This window comes from Serinus canaria, chromosome 1 (assembly GCF_022539315.1).
Source record: "Serinus canaria isolate serCan28SL12 chromosome 1, serCan2020, whole genome shotgun sequence".
In the NCBI taxonomy this organism is placed as follows: domain Eukaryota; kingdom Metazoa; phylum Chordata; class Aves; order Passeriformes; family Fringillidae; genus Serinus; species Serinus canaria.
Window position 1 is genome coordinate 107,298,392 of NC_066313.1, and position 25,566 is coordinate 107,323,957.

At 38.4% G+C, this 25,566-nt stretch overlaps 1 protein-coding gene across 4 annotated transcripts in view; it reads right to left on the reverse strand.

The window, feature by feature from the left end:
- CASK (calcium/calmodulin dependent serine protein kinase) overlaps positions 1–25,566 on the reverse strand; it is a 186,653-nt gene that overhangs the window by 39,185 nt on the left and 121,902 nt on the right. For all 4 annotated transcript variants that reach the window (XM_050979225.1, XM_030234796.2, XM_050979217.1 and 1 more), the window contains exon 11: positions 13,818–13,939. In XM_050979225.1, coding sequence (XP_050835182.1) covers positions 13,818–13,939 — 122 coding nt within the window. The remainder of the gene's footprint in view (positions 1–13,817; positions 13,940–25,566) is intronic.

The window sequence follows — 25,566 nt, forward strand, 5'->3', positions numbered from 1 at the left end:
TAGCTTGTAGTTCAGGAGACATTTTATTTGTGCACACAATTATTTGTTTTACCTTTTCTTAAATAGATTAACAAAATCTACCCAAACTCCAACAATTGCAAATTACAAAGTACCACCCTGTGCCTGTTAAGAAACTGCACTGAGCACTGTGTACTGACCAAAGCACAGCAGAAAATGCATGATACCCCCTATGAATATTACTGAATGCATTTTTCCTTCTGAAGAGTAATGAAATTACAGAAAAGTTACCTTGAAAATATTTTTATTATATGGTTGAAAAGCTGTGTTGCTGAAGTTGCTGATTTCCCTCGTTACTGTGACCCAGAACAACCAGCAGTTTACAGAAACAGTTTTTTCCCCACTAACATGGGAGAGTTATCTTCTGAGATTAGGAAGGAGGCAAAAAGAAAATTAGGGAGCAGAGTGCCTCAAAGAATGTTTAGAAAAAAAAATCAAGGCAAAGTTCAGACTAAACAAGAATGCATTTCTTTTTCCACAGTGCCTTCATGCTGAGGCATGGCACTTAAATTTCATCTTCCAGGATTTCTGCTTACTGAGGTTTGCTTTGAAGGCACCAAAGTAACAGGAGGAACTCTGACAGCACTTAAAAGAAAAACATTAATATTTGCATTAAGGTTTAAGGATTACCCGAGGCAAGGGATCTATTGTTCATGTTCTGTGGAGCTGGAACAGTCTCACCAAGAAAAAGGATGTGGATTTGGTGGATTCACTAGGAGGAGGAGATCTCTTCATTTTGAAATGGCATACTCTAATTTAAGTTAGTTCATGGAGTTTCTTTACAAGAGGCAAGAGGAGCAAAGCTTATAACGTGCATCAATGCACCAGAACTGGTGAAGCAGTCCCACCTCCTTTGCAATCTTTGAGAAAAGACTTTTGCAGTATTTTTCAATAGTTTTGCACTTAAATACTAGCTATAGCAAAAGCAATTTAGAATTAAGGAATTCTAAATTGCTTTTGCTATATTAATAGCATAATTAATTGCATAATTAATTTGTGAAAGCATTTGAATGTAGAGGCTTCATTCAGACATTAAAAAGAACATTTGCTCCCTTGCATTTAAGAACCTAACACACATTTACATGAGTGTTTTAAGAAGTGTATAAGAAAATTTTAAGTAACACCTGTTTGCACCCATCATAGATTAAAGTGAACATTAATTACATTTCAGTCAGGCTCTGTATGCTCCCTGTGGTAGAGAACACATTACTTTGTGCAGTTAGCTATATTTTCATCACAGAAACCCATCCTGTTCACAATGCTCCCTCCTTTCAGCAACCCTGAAAATCTAAGTTCTACAGGGACCACACCAAAGGTGGTTTCTTGTAGAGAAGAATAAACTGGCTCATTCTTCACTGTCCTCTGCAGAAAGCTTTTCTATGCAATAGCAACAAACTTAGAGCAGGAAAAAATGTGTGCCCTAATCATGGCTTTATTTTTGCTGGGAGTCTCTATTTTCTAGCAAATAATTCTGCTCCCTCAGCCCAGGAACCCAACCTCCAACAATTTCACTCAGCAATAAGCATAAACATATTCATTAAAATTTATAATGTTTTTTAAAAAAGTAAAATGCCACAGCATATGTAACTTTTGGCATTTCCAGACTTTTGAATACTTTGGATGTCAGGCTCACTCCTCAGCATCAATTCTTCTGCATTTCCTAGAAAGAAAATTGAAATTGAGAGCTTGCTCTTGACAAGATTAACAATCCCAGCTGATCTATTAACAAACTTGATATAACAAAGATACACTGACATTACAGCTAATAAACAGTATAGTATTGCTTATCAAAACCACAAGTTTTGATTTCAATTTTGCATGCTAGAACACAAAGGCTATGAAGAGAATATCCACAAGTTGAGTTGCTATCAGTTCACCAGCTTCTGCAGTGTCAAGACTTTTTGCCTCCTGCCTGTACAAAGGGAGCTCCTCTCTTCTGATATTTAAAGCAGACAGCCCAAAGCCTAATCCACAATCAGGCTGCTGACACAAAACAACAAACTCTTCTCTTCTGACTAGTTTTTCAGATGTGCAGAAATTCCTTTTTAACCATTTCCTGTAAGAGGAGTCAGAATATTGTTCCAATGCAACCCCCATTCAATGCCACACTGAAAAATTTAGATATTTCACAAGTAGCAGAAATGCAGCCTCACCTCCTGCTCTGATCCTGAATGTAGTAAGGATCAGTTCACACAGTGAAATCAGTAAGTATTTTATCTACCCAAACCTCAAAGTTCCTGTGAGGCAAACGAGAAACTTCTTAAAACAAGAGCTACTGAACTGCCAGAGCACAAAGCTCCCTGCCTGTTCAATACAAACACACATTTTGTGGGGATCCAATTGCAATTCAGACCAGACACTCGGCTGCCAACCTCAAATATTAAACCCCCACATTGAAACACCTAAAAATAATCATCACAGTTTGTCCTTATATATCTGACTTTCTGAACAGTTTAACCACAGGCAACACAGTGATATTAGAGGGTTGTTTTTAATCACTTTTAGGTTTTCGGACCATCTAAAAAATTCTCATCTGGAGGTGCTGCCCCTTGCACAGCAGCATTTACTAACAAAGAAGGTTTTTGCTTTGTTACCTCCCACAGCTCCCTGTCCTGGTTCTCCATCCACCCCAGAGGTTTTCTGTGCTCAGAGACTGAAAGAAATTCATGACCCACTGAATAAGTAATACTCACAAGCAGCAGTATCAAAGAATGGCTAAAATTAAAGGGCCAATTAGATTTATGCTAGATCACATCATTCTTTCTTCTGCCAGTTCTGTTTCACATCTCCTTTTCCATGCAAAATATTATAATGTTCCCATGGGTGCCTCTTTTCCTGGGATTCTAAGCTCTCAAGGAAACACATCCCTGAAGCTAATAACTCCTACTGGAAAACACAGAGTAGCAAGGTCACAGCAGAGGCCTTATCTTCAACTTTGTTTAAAGACAGTTTACTCTTCCCAACCCTCTGTTCTCCACTGTTAAGGACCATGCATGAGGTTAATTTTTACCATTTCAGCATCAGAGACCTAACACTTGCTTCCCAGCATAATTCTACAGAACATGTTATAGTTCCATCCTGTACCAGCGTCCAAAGCATCTTTCAGACTCTACTTTGTGCCTGCTAGAGCATTTTGGCTACATCCCTTAACACCTTCAGATCTTTTTCTGTGATACTTGCTGTAGAAGAGGAGCATAATCAACATCTGCATGCCAGTTCCTCACCCAGTGAAATGCTGAGCAATGCAAACAAAACTAATTCAACAAAAGGGTTCAGGAAGCAGTTTATCAGCTAAAATCAATATTCCCTGACAGAGTATTCACAGAAGACAGTCTGAAGCAGAACATTAATTCTGTCTGAACGAGTGTTTGTTTCTGTCATGCCCCAAAACTGGCAGCTGCCAATGCTGCAGCTTGTTACTGGAAGCACTCTGGAAGACTTTCAGTAACCCTGACAAGGGTTATGCAGATTTGAAGTTCTCAATTCCTCTGTGCATATTCACATTCAAGCAACACATGAATAATCTTTCCAGTAAAAAATGCTGCAGTGGCAACTGGGCCCTGAATTTAAAATTTAAGTCTGATCATTCCCATGACAGAACAGAAATACACACTCCTCAAGTTTTTAGAGGTACTTTTATTTGCAAAAAGCAGGCCAACTGTACCTTGTTTTTAGAAGTCATCTATATTCCTACATACTCATAGTGTGTCTTTTAGAAAATAAGAGGCACACAGAAGATAATGCCTGCTTCTTAGGAGTCAGTGCCTTGCTATGGGAGAAGAAGGAGATACAAGAACTTATCTACTTCAAGAACTGAGAGATTAAAAATTCCTGACCCTTCAGTGTGTTATACATGACAACACAGGCAGAGTTTCCAGAACAGCATCTTGGTAAAACAAATAATGCAGGTTTATTTAACAGAGGATGAACGTAAATGACAGGTGAGAGATACAGTTCCCTTTGGTCAAGGTAGAACCCTGAAATGATTTTAGGCTCCTTTGAGAAGGAAAACACATTCCCAGCCACAGCCAAAGACCGTGCATGTACTGCCTTTGTAGTGATCCAAAGGGTAAAAAGGATCCCAGAAAGAAATCCCCTCTCCCTCCACTGCCTTCACAGGGTCTGTCAGGGGCAATCTGGTGACACAAGAGCTGTAAGGAAAGCACCCAGCCTGTGTCAGCAGCAGGGAGACATGCCCAGTGGCATCAGACATTACCAGCCAATATTTTCTCAAGGATATCTTCCACTGACATATTTTGTATGCTTGGGGACACGAGGGGAACCAGAAGGTTCAGGTAAAGAACACTGAAAAGGTTTTTCAGTGTTATGTAGCTAAGTGTGGGCATATCTGTTGTATATCTTTTGATCAAAACCTTTAAAAATGAAAATGTATCAGAGTTTATTCTCTTCATAGCTTTTGTGTTCTAGCTTGCAAAATTGAAATCAAGACTTGTGGTTTTGATAAGCAGTACTATGCTGTTTATTAGCTGTAATGTCAGTGTATGTTTCTTGATAGATCAGTTGGGATTGTTAATCTTGTCAAGAGCAAGCTCTCAATTTCAATTTTCTTTCTAGGAAATGCAGAAGAATTGATGCTGAGGAGTGAGCCTGACATCCAAAGTATTCAAAAGTCTGGAAATGCCAAAAGTTACATATGCTGTGGAATTTTACTTTTTAAAAAATGATTATAAATTCTCTCAAAAGGTTATAATGCTGTAGCAAAACTGCAGGCAGACATGAACTGTGGGCAATCACACAAGTTCAGTCTGAAACAAAGACTACACAAATCTCTGCAGCTCCACACACTGATACAGTGTGAAAAACAGATTCAAGGACACATTTCTGCTTACACTGGTTCAGACCCCACAGATATTCAGCAATATCTGACTTGTACATTCTATTTCTTTGCAAGGGTCGAAGTTTCTACCTTCAGTGTACATGAGCTACAAACAAATTCTAGCTCTGCTGTAGGACACTCTCCTTTTTAGCAGAGATTATCAAGTGCTATGCACTTACTCTGTAAAATCAAAGCCTTAACACTTCAGAGGTAAAAGAGCCAAGGAAAGGACTATATTTGTACAAAATAAACTCCAGGGTGTGTGCATTTCTTCCCCCACAAATGACTTTTTGAATTGTGCCTCTGGATTTGCTTCACAGTTACCAAGAAGATATTTATTTATTTATTTATTTATTTATTTCAAGTTGTCTCACAGAACTACTGATAATGAATGGTTATGCTACTTCTCAAAATCACAGCAGACATTATTTTCTTCTATTTAATTTCAGGTGTCCCTAAATGCCTCATTCATGTATGATGAACCCAGACACTGGTGTCTGACAGCATTTTATTTCCTTCCAAAGCAGGACTCTAACCTAGTAATTTGTCTCCTATTTTAAGCAAAACCCCTATTAATACTCATCATAAAAATGTTATTGACTGCAGAAGCTGCAGCAGATGTTGAAGATATGCCAGACACTACACAGACGTAACCAGACTTCATTCTGTTCACACTGCAAATGTTTAAACATCTTTTGCCAAGATGAAATATGCCAAACTAGGATGAGATAAAGGTACTGCTTTGCACATGGCAGTACCAACAAAACCAGCACAGCAGTTGGAAAACCAATACAATAAAATTCAAAGGTCCCACTGGAAAAAAGCAAAACACTCTCACTCTAGAATGTACCAGTAGTAATGCTGGGAAAAAACTTGGGCTTAGAACATTACTTCCCAAGGTACTCTAAAATATTAGTGACTTCAAGGAAACAAAAATCTCATTATTTCAATAACAGAGTCACTGTTTTTTTCTTTTTTACTGCATTGGATATAATTGAAGCTGATCTTAACAAAACCAAGGCAAAGCACTTTTTAGAGATGACACCATGCAGCTGATCAGATAAAAGTAATCTCAGTAAAAGACACTGAGGGGCTGGGAGGGAGTTTAGATAAAGGCACTTGTAAAGGGTCTGGAACAGAAGTCTCAACAGGGGGAGCAGAGAACTTGGGGTATTTAGTCTGGAGAAAAGGAAGCTCAGAGGAGACCTTATCACTCTCTATAATTCACTCAAAGGAGGAACAAGCTGAGGGTTGATCTCCTCTCCCAAGTAACAAGGGATAGGTCAGGAGCAAACAGCCTCAAGTTGTGCTAGGGAAGGTTTTAGATTAGATATTAGAGAAAGTTTCCACCAAAAGGGTTATCAAGCTCTGGAAGAGGCTGCCTGGTGAAGGGGTGCACTTGGTAATGCTGGGTTTACAGCTGGGCTTGATGACCTTAAAGATTTTTTCCAACCTCAATGATTCAATAAGCACAGGAAAAACGACTCTCTCAGTACAGAAGGGCTTTATAAAGAGATTTATTTCATGGACAACACCAGAATGAGCTTTGCTAATGCCTTCACCCCACCTTTCAATATGGACTAATAACCAAGAACAGGAACTAAGAGAGTTGGGTTAGCCCTGAATGGGCTTCATTCCCAAAGGCTGGGAAAAGTTGGCCAAAGTACCTGGTCAGGGTTGGATCATCACCCTGAAGAGAAAATGCTAATGACCACAAACCTCATTCCAGAGGGATACAGAACCCAGAAAAGCAGTCAAATCCACAGCAACTAACAAGAACACAGCTCCTCCCCTGCTTTGTGACATGGAGCACACCCTGCACCAGGAAGTGCTAATGCTGGAATTCACAACTAGTTTTGTTTCTACCTATTCACATACATTTTCTGCAAGAATATTCTGAGAACAAATGAGATCACCAGCACCTAGAACAGTCAACAGGCCCCAGCCAACTACCTGAAGGACTGGAAGGAGGAGGCGACTGGATTCAGAGACAGAGCTCACTGGGCTGTTTATACATTGCCTTTGGGTTTTTGAATGTAAACTAAGTGCAGACTGAAGTAGCACTTCAAAGTTAAGCTCCCAGCACTAAGAGGCTGAAGCATTATTCAAGATTTGCAGCCCAGGTGCTGCAGCATTTCTTTATTTTTGTGATTGCTCAGAGTAGATTCCAAGCTCCAGGAGAAATAATAAACCTAAGAATCTGAAGGTTTATAAGGAAAAAACCCCAAACACAACAGGTAGCCCTTATGTTTAAAAAGAAACTTGCACTACACACAATGCAAGAAGTGAAGAAAATGTAGAAAGTTAAATATGAAATTGATCCTCTTTATCTCAAGACAATATCAGTGAAGTTAATGAAACATTCCACAAGTGTCAGGAATACAGTGCTACTGCTCTCTGATGTATCAGGGCCCAGTAATTTAAAAACAGACTGAAATAATGGGGATTATTAGTTCCACATAAAAAAGAATTTGTGGATTTTGGAGTGAGAGCTGTTGGTGCACACAGACACAATGACACACCTTTTACACAGGGGAGATGACGTCAGGCCAAGAAGACTGGGCTAAGTACTAAAATTCCCATTTAAAATACATTATCAAGCTGAATTTCACTTGAGGATTCACCACATCAGTATCAAGCTTATAAATACTCAAAATGACAGAATATTAGTGAAAAAGAAAACAGGTTAAGCATAACAAAGTAACTCTCACACTGTCATGAAAACCGAGCCAGAATTTTGCACTGTTGTAAAGTGACGGATACATAAATTTCTAAAAAATTACTCTCAATTAATATAAAAGTAACTGTTGGCTCGTATTTGTATTAGCCTTAGGTTTAAGAGACCCACTCACTTATCACTATTATATATTATAAAAATGTGGAACAGTGCTTTCTGCTCTGAAGACTAAATATAAAATAAATTCCCCATTTCATTTGTAAGGCAGAGGAACAGGAAGAACAAGAAAACAATGAGAGGATGCTGAGTGGCAAAGTGATCCACCTATCCCAGCAGCAGAGAAAATGAAATGCAAAGGTGTGATGGAAGATGAAAATGGAAAGTATTTTACAGAATGATTATAAAATAATGCAGAAGGAATTCCACAATTCCAGGATAGCCTCTGCTTTTTGTGTTCTTTCAGACAGAGCTTCCAGAGAAGTTACCTGTTGGAGAATAAATGCACTGCTCTGGTGGTGATGATCCAGCCCACCTGCTGAAGGAATTCTCCACAATTCTCCCTAAGGCTTGGCCATTGTTCTGTCTCCACTGCTTGGGAAAGGAGTTCCCACTGCAGTGTGGGACAGTCCCTCCCACTCCTGGGGCTGAGCACGCTGCCTCTGCTCTGGGATAAAAGCCAGATTTGATTCCCCAAATAGCAAGGTGCCTTCCTGCCAACATACTTTCTTCTGGTCTTTTTTTTTTTTTTTTTTTAACAAATATTTTCCATGTGTTTTTGTCTTATAATGATATGAAATAAAGGACAACTAAAAATATGAAAACAATGTGTTTTAAAAATGATAAAGTAATATTTCCCTACAGCATAACATGCTCTGAGGGATTTTAAGCAAGACATCCATAACACACTTTGTGGTCTGTTTTTGCAAAAGAGAAGCATTCAGGTTTCACTAAAACACGTTCCCCTATAAGTGCTGACAAAATCAGTATTCAAGAGGGTAAGGACCCCTTGGGTAAGGACCAATGTGCATCCAAAAAAACTCACACCACACTATGTGATTCACATATAAAGTCGTTCTCATTCAAATCAAAACACAGTAAAACTGGATGATCTAGGAAAATATTTAAGCTTTTTGTAAGTATCTGCCAGTTTTATTTTCTACATCGTATGACAGATATTCCACCAGTCTATTCATTATTTAAAATAAAAGAAAAAAGGAAATGAAAGCAACCTGAAGAGAAAAATCAAAATGTTTTTTGCTTCCCCCCCTCCCTTTTTAAAAAAATTCTAAAGTATACATTAAAATGGTTAAAATAATACTTTGCTCAAAAAAGAGCAGATCAGGGATAGTTGCATGGAGAGTTTAAAACATTGTCAAACAGAGGACTACAGCATCAGCCATGCCTGGACACTGCTGAATAACTGCAGCTTTTACAAAGGACATTCAAATTTACTGTGCCAACATCCAGACTGGGAGGGTAAACAGAACAAACCAAAATAAACCCAGCAGAAAGCTTTAGCCAACCATGTAAGAAGCTAAACTGAGGTTCCAACAACATTCATTTTAGCAAAAGAGAAAATATACTTCCTTAAAAGTCTGGACTTCAGGACCAAATCTGTCTGGGTGATAGAGTTCAAAAGAAATCCTAAGGAAACTCTGAAGTGTGCACAGATGCAGGTTCCTGCAGTGAAACACTACCATGAGCAGCACAGGATAACAGACACAGAAGTGAGACATTTCTCTTGAGAAATCATGCCTTAAATATATGCACTGGGAATATAAATTAAACTGGAAAAAGAAAGAAGTGGCTGCACACATAGATATGATACAAATGACCAGTGCAAAATTGATTTATCCTCATTTAGTTAAAACCATACCTGTGTAATGCATTCAGCCAGCAAAAAGTAAAATAAACTTTTTTGAGAGCTTGTAACAATTCTGTCACAGAAATAACAACACTTACCTCGATTCCATCTATGAAAATATGTAACAAACTTTCAAAATTAACAGCCAAAAGACATCAGCCTAGAGAACTATCTCTGCCTTGGGACACACAGACTCAGACAAAGCCAGCAGAGAGGCCCCAGCCACACAAAAGCTGATATTGTTCTCCTGCTGGGTGAAAATCTCACTTGTAAATTGAGGGACATCTGCATTCAGAGTCAGCCCAGGCAGGGCCCTGCAGAGGTGACCAAAGCACTCCACCCCACAGGAGAATGATTCCTCTGATCTCCTTCAGGGCAGGCAGCTGCACCAAGCAGCAGCTCCTGGGTCTCCATCAGAGCAGAATTCCTTTGATGCACTGACAGAGATGAACCACGATGGATAAAACATCATGGATGAAACTCTTCCCCTCTAAGCACAGCCTTGAAGCCCACTAGAATTTGCAAAACACGTAATAATTGAAGTAAAGGACCTCCAAAATCAGTAATCTCTGCACAATTGCCTCCAACCTCTTTATCAGTACTGCTAACACAGGACAGCAGTGTCTCCCAAGATGCCTTTCATGAAAGTCAATAAAAAAGAATTTAATTCAAGCATTTGATAAGGCTTCTAAAAATCTGTCCATGGCAATAAAAAATTGCTTTCACTACTTAAATTTAACTCTGTTTTTCCATAAAGTTATTTATATACTGTACTGCATTCTTTATCATCTAAATTGGGTACTGGAATGAAACAGTCTATAAAGGTTTATACAGTCATAAATCCAGACATTTCTAAGTGACACAGAGAAATGTCCTACAGCATTCACCAAAATTTTGATCATCACACATTTAACAGAGCAAGAGAAAAGAAAAATCTGTCCAAACCAAAGTTCTTTTAATTAAAAAAAAATCAATTATCAAACAATAAATTTTTTTAAGCAGTGAATATTTCTATATGGTTGTTTCTAGAAGGGCCTTTTCTTTACTCTCTGCAGCAAACACAATTAAGCTTTTAAGAATGAAAAGTGAAAATTCTGTGCAGGAAAAAACCCACTCAACACAAATAACAGCATTCTGTAAAATGATGAAAAACCCCACAATGAAACTATGCAACAAACTCACATCAGGATCTGCTTGTGTATTGCAGAATCTGGCTGAGAGTGGTTAACTACTTTCTAAGCAGTTGGCACCTTTTTTTCCTTTGTTTTGAACACTTTTGGCCACCAAGTAAATTGAAAGTGAGCCTTAAGACAGTTACCTAAACAAATTAATCAATTAAAAACAATCAATAGGATGGTGCCTTTTGTGCCCTTTGGAGGTGCCTGTTCTCATAACACCCAAGTTATTTGAATTACTGAGAAAGAAGATTTCTATTTTGTAACCTGAAAAAAACCCAGCACATGGGTAAGTTGCACCCTTACCAAAATGACTGTTCTTTCCTTTTTGGCCTTCAGAAAAAGTTATTTCAGAGGCAAAATAAGATATTTCAGCAGCAGGCATGATCTACCATCATGTGCTATATCTAAAAATAAGGATAACTCTTGAGAAAGAGTAGGAACATGAGAACAAATTTAACTGTGGAAAATGGCCACAGAAGAGGAACAGTATTTAATGCAAAGTGACAGCCACAACTTCACAACAGAACAGAAAATTCCTGCTTAGTGGGATATAATGGTTTATAGGTTACTTGGTCTGGAGGCTTCAGTAACCCCAAATACTCTAAGAGGAATAAAAAGTTTCCCTGACAGAACTTCATCCAGGTACAACTGGTGATTTTTTCTGAGAAAGAAATTGGAATAATATTGATATAAAACCAGATATCAATCTCCCACATGCAAGTTACTGACAGGAAAAAGCTACCCTTTGAAATAACACTGAAATTTGCTTCAGGCTTTAAAAGATTTATTTCAAGACACTGCACTGTTTCAGAATTTTAGTTTGTATTTTTCTAACCAAAGTATCCTTGGGAAGATTCTATCATTGCCCTTCCATATAGCATAATAAAAGAAAAATGCTTTTTGATGGCATTTTGTTCTTACAGATATCTTCATAAGGTGCAATTAAATGCATCACTTTCTGTTAATGAGAATAACTGTGATGAAGAATGTGAAAATTGTACAAATTCACTGCTGGTTTTTCTTATTTGAAAAGCTACAAGAGACCATTACAGCAGTAACAGGTCATGAATGAAGTGTTAGGAACCTGACTGGTACTGTCAAGAGCAGAAAAAAGCAAAAGCATTGCAGAAGGATGACTCAATGTCTGGCAGACCTGTCACCCTGAAAAATACTGAAACTAAGGTCATGTGGTTTACCAAAGCCCAGAAAGTTATCTGATAACACAATAATGGTTAATAAATATCTAAAACCTTTCTGCATGAGTGACACAAGTATTTTGGTTCTTACGACACTCATTTTATTCTACTCCTCTCCAGATTTTTTATTTCTTGTTCATATTAACTGAGCACCTTTCTGTACTGCAGCATGCCATATAACAAGTAACTTAAGCATCTGGGACACAAGCTAGGTAAACTTAAAGAGGGAAAAAAATCATATTTTAATGCAAATTGCAAAGACGAGTTGTTGGAGATGCAATCAGGAAAATCATGAGCTCCTAGTCCATTCCTCCTGTGTGCTCCATATAATTTTATCCAATGACTGTTGATGTAAAATGCAGAAACAGTTATCAGAGAACAAAGATGAGAACTGCAGTGTTGTGCCAGGGCAATGCCATCATCACTCAGGAGGCAACTCCCCATCTCTGGATGCTGCAGTCCCAGGGGCAGCAGTGCTGGGGGGAAGCTCTGCCAGCAGCTTTGTGTTCAGGCCAGCTCAGAGCCCAGCAGCTGGGGCCACCTCCAGACTGGAATCCCTTAAACTTCAAGAATGCACAGAATTCCAGGGACTGATCTAACTGTAACAAGTGTACAAATCATTCACTGCATTTTAAAGAGTCTGGACACCAAAGGACCTGGGACACTGTTTAAATTCAGTTTGTGCTCCTGCAAAGCTGCACAGAGGAAACAGAGCATTCAACAGTTTTGCAGAAACTCTCTCAAGTCTCTTCAAATATCATCATCTACCTGCAGATCAGACAGCTGGAATGACTCCTACTCCTCTGGCTCTTTCACTGGGTGAAAAACACACATCTTGTTAGATCTGTGATATTCACTGAGCTGCTCAGCTTAAGACACTGTACTAAAAAAGTCATCATCCATGTGATAATACAAACATTTTGGTTTGATCCAGGAGTGCATATTTTAAATTAATCTCATTGTGCCCACCTACCATTCTTTATTTTGCACTGTACAGTGTTACCAGAGCACATTTACCCTCAAGCAACATTAAAATAAAAGATGCTGCTCACCTACCAGTGGTTATTCAGCCCACAGGACTGCAGCACAACTGGCATAAAGTAAAAGCCCTCAGAACACACAGAACTGGCAGCCCTGGCTCCTCAGTGCCAGCTGCTTTGCTCTGCAGATGTGCCACTGCTGTGTCACAGCACCTGCCAAGGTGCCTCTGGGCATCTGGTTCCATCTGGAGTTTTTTCTCAGTGCAAGGTGTAGATTGCTTTAGAAAAAGCTGGCCTTGCCTGAAAAGCAAGTCCTCTGTCTTCAACATGAAGTATCCACACAGCCCATAAAAAAACATCAGGGAAAATATCTTCTGCTACTTGTTTTGACTTTTATTTTAGACCTCAGTACTGTGCAGATACAAAGCCACTAACAGCATGGTGTGCTTTTGAATTTGTCATTCAGTGAGTGCTTTGGCACTCCAGTAAGACACTGCTGCCTTATGGACTAGCAGCTCTCCAGAACCACAGAGAAATAGAGATTTTAGATGACTGAGCCCATTACATACCATGTCCAAGAGTCAAAGAGAAATGAGCATACCTTGGCAAGAATTTCACACTTGTAAAAATATCCCCAGAACTGGCCTAACATTAGTACATTTAATGTTAATAATAATAGGATATGTACTAATGTAATATGTACTATGTAATATGAATAGGATATGTACTATGTAGTATGTAATAAAAGAATGTTGCAATTCATATTTAAAATAAAAAACTAAAATCTGGCCCTTATTAAATGAAAAAAAATCTATTTTGATGAATTATTTAAAAGCAAACCTATTAACTCAAACTCTTAATCACTTACATATTCTAAAATACTCTATATTACAGTCCTAAAAATGTATTTTTGCATGAAGTGCTGGATGAGTCTTACATTCTACAACTAAAGAAACTGATTTTTGTATCAAGCAAGAAAAGGGAATATGCTCAGGATAAAATAAAATATTATCCAGTGAACAACAGATACAGGAAGACATTCAAATTTTTTATCCCAGAAAACTTACATCTAGTAACGTGTGAAGATGCTGATCTTGGAAAACACTGTGAAGAAAATCTAAGTCTTTTTCACTGCAGTCTGTAAGTGCATGAATTTCTTCCAGGCTGTCCAGCACCTGTGAGACTGCTCCTATGGGGCAAGAGACAGGGGGAAAAAAAAAGAGAATAAAAAAAATCAATAAAGCAAAGGCTCATGGTAAACTGAACTTTGGAAAAGGAAACTTTCAATTCATCTGGTGCAACTGGAATAGGTGCTTAAAAAAGCTGGAGTTTTAACAGGAAAACTCACGGAATAGATTTTACATATATCAAAAGTGCTCACAGATAATGTAGTTATAAATAAGAAATGGCTTAATGGGAGAGAGGTTAAAACCTGATTTTATTAAGCTCAGCTTTGTTCTATTTTAGCCTTGCTTCCAACAATGTCTCCTGGAGCAACTTGGATTATTGGCCTGTCCTCATCATTCCCACCCCAACATTCATTTCTCTTTTTGAACTGTCAGACAATTTCAAATACATACTATAAAATTTGGAAACATCAGTAAGAATTATTTTGAAATCAAATCTGGACATTGGTAAAATCAGGAAGAACCAATGCTTTCACAAATATTTTTAAAATCAGCATCAGGATAAAGGAGGGAAGAGGGAGAACCACCCAACTGCTGAATCCTCTGGGGGACAGAAAAGGCTGTGATGTGTTTTTGTTCTGTTTGTCCTGCTTGCCTGGTTATCTCTTATCCAGCTATCACCCTGCTTCTTCAGCAGGGCATGGTTTTGGGCCAGAGGATGATGGGAATGATTTTTATATGGCATGGGGATGAGAGAGAAGGGAGAGCTATGGAGACAGAAAGGAGAAATGGGAGGCATTGTGGAAGGTGGAAGTCCATGAGGAAAAGCTGAACTCTCAGCAGGAGAGGACAAAGAAACACAACACAAATCCCCAGTAAACCACTCCATGGTGGTTCTGTGTGAAACAACTTGTTTAAAAATCAGAGTATCAGTGGTGGCTGCCACCTGTGTGCTTTACCAGAATGCCAACTTTGGCTTATCTCAACTCCCACAGATCATGTCTTCACTTTTTCCACTCTGGTAAAAGCATCTGGTAAGAAGGCAGCATATCCAGTGAGAGTCTGCAGCAATGCTGGTGGTGTGGCAGTGAGCAACTGAATGCTTTTTCATAAATAAAGTCTTAATTCTAGATACTGAATTCTAGACATTCTCTATTTCACTAATTTCTCATCAATACTTATTCTGTTTACTTATACATTTGTCTGTGTCTTTTTGGCAAGACAGATAACATCTAAAAATAATTGCTGCATTCCTTAAAGTTCTATCTTCTACTGCATGAACAATTCTTACCAGCCCTCCTTAACTCAAAGCCTTTTGTACTGCATTTTCAGAAAGTAATACAAACAATACACCCGACTGTCTCTTAACCACACAAGGAAAAGTTAACTTATTTCTCTGAAAATCTTGAAAAAGTGGAATAAACATAACAAAATACACAAAAACTACTATACTAGACTTGCAACCTCATGGCTGAGAAGGAGAAATGACTTAAAAATCTAGAAACTCTTGCATCTCATTTAGTACAAACCTCAGCCTAAGATTCTCCTCACAGTTCTCTGTACAAGGTTTGAGAACCACAATATCCCCCTCACTCACAACTCATGTCTCAGGACAGTAAAACTTCTTAGCTCTGTCCCATCAAGTGTGTCTGACTACTTACACCTATTTGATGCACTAATTTATGTTCTTTTAAAAATCTGTGGCTGTCAGCAAATAGAACAAATGCTTTGACTCTCAGTAGTTGCTGTGCATGAGGTCAGGTGCACTGAAAAAAGAGAAAAATTTGCTTCCTCTTTGATAATGAAGAAGAATGCACAGCTGAAAGGAACCATCCACATCCCTCTGCCAGAGACACAGCAGGAAACCTGAGGAGATATAAGGACTGGGGATCTGCTGGTAAGAGGATGGAGAGATCACAGCCAAGCCTCAAAGGCAAGGAAAAAAACCTACCCAGGGAGCCCAAAAGGACTGCACTGTTTCCTTTCCATGTCCAGCACATCAGTTACAGGTTGATGGAATTAGAGATCTCCAGTCCTGAAGGAAAGTGTTTGACTTTCCAGGATCCAGTTGGCAGAAGAAAATTTGTTAAAATTCTCTTTTATTTCTGCTCTTTTCACACTCAGAGTTTGAATTTTTTTATTTTCAAGCAAAGATTCTTTTTCTGGGTTCAAAGCCCTTTCTGTGAATTTGGAGTCTTTAAAGAAAACTCAAGAGAAGATTCACTTCAGAGGCCTGGGGATCTTAAGAGTCTCTTATACTGCTCAGTGTTGCCTATAATCACCAAAAGCTGAGCCAAATCTGGAACTAGGAAGAAGTGTGTTCAAAGTTGCCTGCAGTGCTGAGTTATTGTGAAACACCAAATGCTCTGGACCACCACATTCCTTATTTGACAGTATTATTTCCATTGCAAACTTTATTTTGTGGAATAGTTTGAGGGCTTTGAAAAGGAAATGAAAGTTATGATTTTTCAGTATTTGCATCTCAACAACCTCTTGAATATTTGGGAATTCAAAAAATAAATAGGCTTTAATCATCAGGTCTTTTTTTTTTCCTGTCCATTGGTCACATTGAATAGAAGGCTGTAAAATAAAGTTTCCAAGAATGTCCTTAAGAAATTTGATGAGACTTTCTGACAGTGACTTTGTTAATCTCCCAAATGACAGTTTTTACCTTATGCTTTTGTTTTTACCTATAATCTTACACTTCACCTACTGCCATGCCCCTCACTCACTTACAAATAATGTGCACCTGCATGAGAAAATGCCATAGCAGCAATGTAGTGATAGCATGTTAGTGCTTAAAAAAAAGTGACAGAACAATTTTACAGGCATTTCTGTGAACACCTGAACTCTCTTTGTTATAGACATCTGTTAAAATGTCTAAAATTTCTTTTCAGAAGAGTTTTAAATTCAGGGAAGAGATACTACATAAAATGAAGTTAACCAACCTTTACAGCACACCTGTTTCTAAAAAGATTCATATTCAAGCTAAATTTCTAACCTTTGGGGAAAGTGTAAAGGCATTTATTATTTATAATTAAAACTTATATCCTCTTGAAACAGGATTTAACCTCTTTTCAGCATTGCAAGTGCACCCATTTTAACCTCAGCACAGGTGGTAAAGGACTTAAGTGAATTATTACAGTCATACAAACTAAGATCTATGACTTCTCAAGGTCTGTAGCAGTTACAGAGAGAATCTAGAAACATGAAAATTAGAATGATATATACATATTAGTAAGGCAGGAAAAATCAGGACGTTGACTAACTTGACTGGCTGTGTTCATTTGTTTCTTAAGACTCCATAAAGTAAACTTTGTTAGAAAATGCTGCTCGCTGCCCCAGAATTTTCAAGCAGCCCCACCTTTAGGGTGAGATGAATCTCCCCCTGCACCTTAAGTTACTACAAAACCAGATGCAACTGCACAAGAAAGGCTGCAAAATTCCAGTGATATAAATAGAAGACTCTTCTCTGCAGAAACAGTAACAAAATCCACACCAAACATGGTTCTGTGGAAGACTGTGGATCCCCTGTAAATGCACAGTAAATGACCTCAGTGTCAAAAGGAGCAGGGACACTCTGGGCCATGCACACAACCTTGTCTTCCCTGTATTCCCATAAGAAAACCTAAGAAAGGATGGCTGCAGCTATTCAGAGTTTCCTGGGGACTGGCAACTGTGAAAAGTTGAAAGCTATGAGCTGTCATATATAAAAAGAGGGAAAACCACATTAGAATGCTTCTGACAGTCTCCTGCAGTCAGTACTAGTACATAAAATGCTTTTAGAGTTAGTGGAATGACTGCTTAAGGTTGATACCCAATTACTTCTGAGAAGACAGAGATTAATTGAGCAGTTTTCTGCCTACTGAGGCAGATCTGTTATTTATCATACACATATTTGCCCTGTGAGGCAGAAACGTGGGAATTTCTCTTTTGCAGTGCATAGTCAAAGTTACCACAGGTATTTTGTGCAGGTTCTGCCACCTCATTTTTGGAGATGGCCAGTGAGAAATAGTTTTCTCTTACAGCTGAGTTATGCCCCTAGAGTCTGTAGTTGTCATACAGTGCCCCTGAAGTTGCTACAGACACTGGTTCATCAGGCTGGAAGTAGGCAAAGCTTTGGTAAAATAGTGTTGTGACTACAACATCCAGCTAATCTAGTCTGGAACAGGTGGTTTGACTAGAGAAACTGAACTTTAAAGGTAGGGAGGAGTTGCTTACTTTTCCCCAGAACAGAGTAAAAGAGAATTTTAAATACTATTCCAAGAATTGCCTACATATTCTGCAGTAGTCATGTGTCCCCCAGTACAAAGCATCCCAAAAGTTTGCTTTCCTGAGGCTTCTCAGCACACCAGGGAGGTATAACTGGCTCCCTGTTATGTGACAGGCAGTAAATAGAAAGAGGAACCTCTTTTCATGTGACATGTGATCTGCAACAGTGTACAACTGAATGTTTAGGTAAAGAGACTCAGATATTGCTACAAAGCACAGACTGCATCCTGACTGCAAAAGAACCCTTTGACTTATATTTTAACACTGAAGATAACAAATACTCATGTAAGTCTTGGGTCAGTCATAAACCCACTTGAGTAATGAAAACCCAGAACTCAAGAAGCCTGACAGTGTTTAAACACAAACCTATAAACCCCTTTCTGCCATTCTCCTGCAATTACTGTGCCAGGAAATAACTCTGCAGAAGAACTTATAACAACCATTATACTATTAGCAAGTTTTTTATGAAAAAGACATTTGCAAAATCTAAATCTCTTAGATTTGTAGAACCACATAAAATGAAGTTCATGGCACCAGCCACTCATTTGTATCCTGTTCTTATAAACTATCTTTATTTGACTGGCTTTTCAACTATTCTTTATACTGTGTAAATAGGTAAGTAAATGTGTCTTGAACATTTTACTGTGGTATTTAAAGACTAAGCAAGGCTTTGTTGTCATTTGCAATTTTTCCATATGTCACAGTTCAGTCCTTATGCCAGCCAATCTACAATAAACAGAAGCTGATTTCTCTCAGCCTCATCTTGTGGCTGCCTTCTCATGGGCAGCTGCTGGAAATGAATTTAAAAGACCAATCCTGGCTCTTAAAGCACAGGCATTTCAGAAGGCAGGATTTATTTTCCTTTGTTTGTGAAGAGGTCTTAGGACAGTACATCCAGCAAGGAAAGATGAAAAATCATCAGAAATTGTTACATTTTAGAGAGATCAAACATTAGAATCACAAAATGAAGTCACAGGATTCAACCTCACGAAAAAACAAGCATGGGCATTATTATAAAGTGCAGACCTTTCCACTGCTTTAACTGATGTAACTTCTCAGATTTAGGGAAAGCCAGCTGAGCATCAGCTGCTCTCCATCACTTGCTACAACATCTGCAAAAATCACTGGAGTAGAGATGGCTCTGATCTCACACAGCAATTTGCTGCTCTTTGCTGTTCACTGTATTCCAGAGCAACTGACTCTGCAGGAACAGATGACAGCCAAAGCAGGTGCATACATGTACATGACTGTAATAGTTTAAAATAAGGTGGCAGATACAAACTTCAATATACACAGCAGTGTAATTAAAATGTAAGGCAAGTAAAGGCACTGTCCTGCTCATATTTGAGCTATATGGCATTTCATGATTTCTTCCTTCTTGGACTGCAATCAAACAGTGAAGTTTAGACACTCTATAAATTTATAATAAGCTCCTACATGCACACAGTTCTCTGAATACTACTGGGAAGCAAATAAGGCAGTGATAAAAGAAATATATGTATATACATACACTGCATGTATATAAAACAATCAGGAAGAGTGTAGTAAGAGAGCTGGAAAGATGGAGGTTTATGGAGATGACAACAATTCAGAAAGAGTTGCTGGTGCAATGGAAGGATATTGGGATTTACAGCTACATTAAAGAAAGTAAGAACATCTAAGGAGTACAAGAAAGGAGAGAAAGGCATGTAAAAGTCAGAAAAGAAACTAAAGGAAATAGGTGCAGGAGAGAAAAACAGAGAGAAAGAGACTAAAAAAAGGAAAATAGAAAAATAAAGTAAAAAAGAAAAGAAAACCAGAGATTAAGTGTTTCCAAAGAGCAGAAGGAATACAAAGGGGAGTACTATGTATGGAAAACAAAAAAGGATGGGGGGGAAGAGGAAGTGGTGAGGGAGAGGACAAAGAGGGCAGCAAGAAACTGATGCTTAGTTTTGAAGAGAGACTTTTTTCATCCTGCACACACAGAGGCACTTTCTCCTGTCTCTAACCTTGGCACCTTCACACAGTGTGTCAACTCTTTATCCCAGCTACCCCTCACTGAAAACCCAACCACAGATATGACAGAAGCCAGCCTAGCGTGGTGGCAGAGAAACATGCAGGAGTGCTGTTTTACAGACCAGACCTGTAGCTTACATTTAAGTGCACTCACATGCAACTAAACAAATAAATATTTTAATAGCTGAATGCCCTTCACTATCCCTTCCTTAGATCCTTTCTTCTTCATTGCAAAAATGTCTATAAACCCCCTTTTGACCAGCATGACAGCAGCACACCCTCATAGTCAGTTTGTGGAAGAAAAGTCTCTATACACAAACAAAAACCCAAAAATCCTGATTCTGTATTAGTTTTTTTTTTTTTTTCTTTCCCCCTACAACTGCTTAAAAATAATACTATCACAAAAGTTTTATACAAAAATCCATGGACCTTTCAATCTCATGTTACTGGACAGGCATTCTGAGATGGAGAAATAGGAGGAAAAGGAACAACTTCCCCCACAAAAGAATGAACCAAACAACAACCACAAAATCCATGATTGATCAGAAATGGAGACAGGGACAAATGTCCTGCTGACATGTCCTGACCAAGGAGGACAGAAGCAGAGTTGTTAATCTACAAGTCCTAAAATGCTGCAGGAAACCCCCACTTTCTATAGCTTGTTTTTGGGGAATTAGTTTTGCTGAATTAGTTGTTTTTGAAATGGTTGTGGTTTGTATCAAAGGGTCTAAAATTTCACAGCTTCTCCTCTGCCTAGTAGAGTCTGCAGCTTTTAGAAATGTTGTGGTCCCAGTTTCTCACAAAGTGTGCAGCTGCCTTGCAGCAGAACCTCTTCCCTACATGCCAACAACAACATTCCTTCTTTGAGGAGACACATTTTGGATAGTTATTGAAATCAGGTGTATGCATATCCACAGTGCATATGCATAGATCAGGTAACACATCAACACAGAAGGATCAAGAAAGTTCATGCAAGCAGAGAGCAAGAATATAATATTTGACTAATATTACAGTAAATGTTTGGTAGTAGGAAGAAAAAAAGCAAACATTAGTCCATGAAAACAATTTTGGAATGAAAATGCAAACCCAAAATATACTTTATCAATTCAATGAAAATTAAATTTTAGTTCAGTTGTGTTGCAAATATTAAATATTGGGAAAAAAACCCAAACTCAGGTAATTTTAATACTGCCTCTAAATTAGAATTTTCAGAATTCCCTGGAAATCATCCTTCTGCTTAATTATACTGTTGATTATATATTACACTGTAGACAGACTTAGTCCATACCATATAATTTTGTCTGAACAGGCAGTATTAAAACTGAAAAGAGCAAAGAGAAGCAAAAGGAAGCGGATTTTTAAACATGCAAAGACACACACCAGAGCTGACTGATATGCCTTAAAGGAAAACAAAGGGATACCTACTTTCTGCTGCTAGAAGTCCTAGAAGGAAGGCAGCATTTGGACAAACAACAAACAGTATGAAGATTTCAGAACGAGCCATTTATAAAGCTGCAACCTAGCAGACTAATTTAGCCACAAAAGAGTCTCAACAAAGTGACAAGGATCCCCCCAGTTGTTAATATGGATTTTCTATGTGTGAAGCAAATGGCACTGGCAGACTGGGATGGGAGGAAAACAAACACTTGGCATTGGGAAGGCAGCACATGGATGCAGTGTTAAGAGATCTATTAATACCAGACTTTTCCCAACATTGGTTAAACTATTTTTAAAAACTCATGGACAAAAAAAGGATTTTTTAGTAAAAATATTGTAAGAGTTGAAATGATAAAATAATTCAACATACTGCAAGTGATGCATAACACCATATTAATATACTTAGTAAGCAAAATTTAGCAATGTATCAAAAGTTTCAGTGAAAATGTTATGTGAACCATTTAGAAATTCAACCACTTCTTTATTGCTTTTAATTAACAGTGTCTTTATGCCCTTTTTATTTTTATTTAAACATATCAGAGCAAAGAATCAATAGCTGAAAATCATGAAGTTAATAATGGAACGTTGGAAATACACAAACTTATGATCTCAAAACTGACAGCTGTGCTTGCAATACTAGCAAAGGAATTAGTAACAATTATAAGGTGAATGTAGGTTTTTTTTTCTCCAAGCATTCATATTTTAAAATGCTACACAACACCCTTTGCAAATATTTACAAAATCAATGCTAATTTTTGCATAACAAAAGTGGGGTTTTTCTTACTTCTTTTGATGAAACTGATGGGTTTAAAGATTTGGGCTTGTATTGACAACATTTCATGAATTCTAAATCCCATAAAACAATTAATCATTCTAACTTGGGAGTTCAGCTACTTCCATGTATGCTGGAAACAGTGAGCTCACAACTTGTCAGTATCTGTGCTGTTTGACTTTGAAGGACAAAGTGATTTAGCTTTATTTCCATTTTTATTATCAAATTTGAAAATCAAGATCTCATGCTGTTAAAAACTTCTCGTTTGACACGACAACACAAAGTCTGTCAAAATAGAAAAGGATGAAAACTTCAATTTGTACACATCAATCCTGAGACAAAATACCAAAAAGCATTTGCAAAAATGCTGTGTGTGGAGGAAACGAGGCAGAAGCACTGAAGGAGCCTCAGTGTGGCTGCTTTGTGTGCAGTGCAAAACTCTGCTTCTGTTTCTCTGCTTCCAGAGTGACCACAGAGCCCAGCACTCACATGAATGCAGGAACTAATGCAGCACTGCCACTGCTCAGCACAGATGCAGGAGCACATTTGGCCACTCAGGCTCTTTTCTTGCTCTGAGGTTACCCCAAAGCTTGAGGACTCCTTACAGGAATCCAGACCTGTCTGTGGCAAAAAGCTGCTCTGAAAGCTCTTAGTCACAGTTCAGAAATGTGTGCCACAGACCAAGCAATTCCAGCAGACATCAGAGAGTAAACAGCCTTTAACCAAAGGTAAGGGTTGTTTTAATTAGAAGTCAGTTATGCAGTTTTCCAAAGCCTATGGACTATCCATTAGCTTAATTCCAGCACTGACTGGGTTCTGAAAACGTGGCTACGAAAAGCTTTTGGAAACATAAGTTTATAAAATGCCTCTTCAATTTATCAGTTTTTCTAACTGTTGGCCTGAAAATGTAACCATTTTCAATCTACTTAACACTCCATATGAAACAGTCATCCTCAACTCAGCTTCTCAAGTCAAACCCCAAGAAGAAAAGGAGGAAAAGTGAAAAGCTTTACACTGGTGTTGTTCATTCCCAGCCTGAGGCACTGTTATGAAAACACTTGAAAACTGTATGTCTGTACATTCTGCTGGGGGACAAGTGGCCAGCATATGACAGAAGGAGAGGAAATCCTGTCTAGAGCTAATGTGCAGTCAGGAGGTAGCAGGGCCAGGCACTGGGCAGGGAAAGGGAGGGAGGCAGATGGGGAAGGGCAGCAGAGAGCAAATGCTGTGAATTTCCCTGGCACCTCATGGATTTCATGGTCCACTTCAAACACTTCCTACTGGACCAGTTTTTCTCCTGTGACAGATTTAGCCTTCAGGGCTGCCGATTGCTAACTTCTGATTTATGTTTGTTTCAGCATATTAAAAATATCCAAAACATTTGTTGCCTTGGGGAATACACATTTTAGAATGTCTTGGAGATAGGAAACCTGAAAGTCAAATGTTTCACATTCTAGAGAAGACCATTTGCAGCAAGCTTGTCAGCTGAGCTGCTTGGTGGCTTTGCTGGAGAAGTTACTGAACACAGACTGTCAGCAACAAAGCAGCATTGTAGTTTAGAAGTATTTTAAAAGGTTTTATTGCACTCAAAATTTGGCAAGACTGGTTTCTGCCATGTTACTAACAGGATGGTAGCAGGATTAATTCAAGTTTTTCAGAGGACAGTTTGTGACAAAAGAGGAAACAGACCACCCAGTGGTCAGCAAGTGGTTGGAACCAAGAGCTGTTAACACTGTACAAAGGAAAGGAAGATGTGTACAGAAAAAACCCTGGTTGACCTTAAATGAAATATCTCTGTTCATTCCCATCTAATTTAGCTATGCAATTTTCTGACTTTCACTGGAAAACTCTTTAACAAGAATATCCTTGTGATTCTGCATCTACAGAAGTCATCTGTCTGGCTGCCTGCAGTGCCTTCCTATCCTGGGAGAGCCCTCTGGTAGCAGAGGAAGATGCTCCAAGGTTCCAGCAACCCCAGGTTTCCATACTGAACTCTGAGGAAGAGCACCTCTAGATTAATTGGGTAAAAAGAGAGAACTGAATTTTTCTGTTTCTGTGTTTGGGAAGCCTTGGAAGACAGGCAATGTGATTTGCATAACCTAATAAGCATAATATTTCTGTATATTTATCTCTGTAGGAGTTCTGTATTTGCCTGTTTCTGACAAACCATTTAATTACAGTGACAGGCTTCATGAAATTTTATGGGAGGAATAATTGGCAACCACATTTAAAATATTAAATAGTCTTCATTAAGAGTTTATGACCTGGAATAACATTATGAGGAAGGAAACTTAAATAACCTTAAGATAATCAGGTTTCAACTGCAATTCTTGAGTTTTAATTTCTCCAAACTAGTTTGGTTTAGAATCATCCCAAGACCCATCCTAGAAGCCAGAAGTATTTGAAAATACAATTAGTGTACCTCTGAAGAGGAAACAAAATAGATTTTGGTATCTAAGAATTTCAGCTGAAATGTTATAATCTCTGCAGGAGAAAGCTGAGAGAGTTGTAGAGGCTTTTCTTGCAAGGTTTAATGTTCAATATCCAGCATTTTGTCAGCTAAAGTAGTGGGTCAGAGAAATATAATGAAAACCCACCTAGGATGGTTTCCTGATCACTGTGATCCCCCATCAGTTTGATCAACAATGTCAGGCTAGAGAATAACTTTGCTTTCCTGAGAATTCCAAGCTTTTGTTTCAGTTATTCCAGAGACGAACACAAGCTAACAAAGGATCTAACACAGGTATTCTGAACAATTTACATGTGCACTGGGTTCAAGTATTCTGTGAGCAGAAAAAAACCAGAACTTGGAACTTTCCTGTATAGTGATATCTGCAATTACATCACTCTGAGGAAGACACATGTCCTGTTGATGTGAGACTGAAACTGGAAAGCAGAACTGCTGTTTCCAGATTAGGAAAGTTGCCACTGCCAGTCATGTTGGTGGCCATTCACCACTGAAATGGGGGAAGTAGATGGAAACAAAAATTAAGGCACTGCAAGTAGTTCTAGGTGAAGTAAAACTGACTTATTCTTTCTTTAAAAGAACAGGTGGATCCTTAACTGCAAGTACAAGTATGCAAAAGCTGTGGGGCTGAACTGAAGCCAAGAGGCTTTGATTACCCATTTGCAATAAATTATCTGGGATTCTCATTCATTTCTATGGGAATTATGAATGGTGTTCATGTCTAAGGACAAAGCAATCTTTTAATT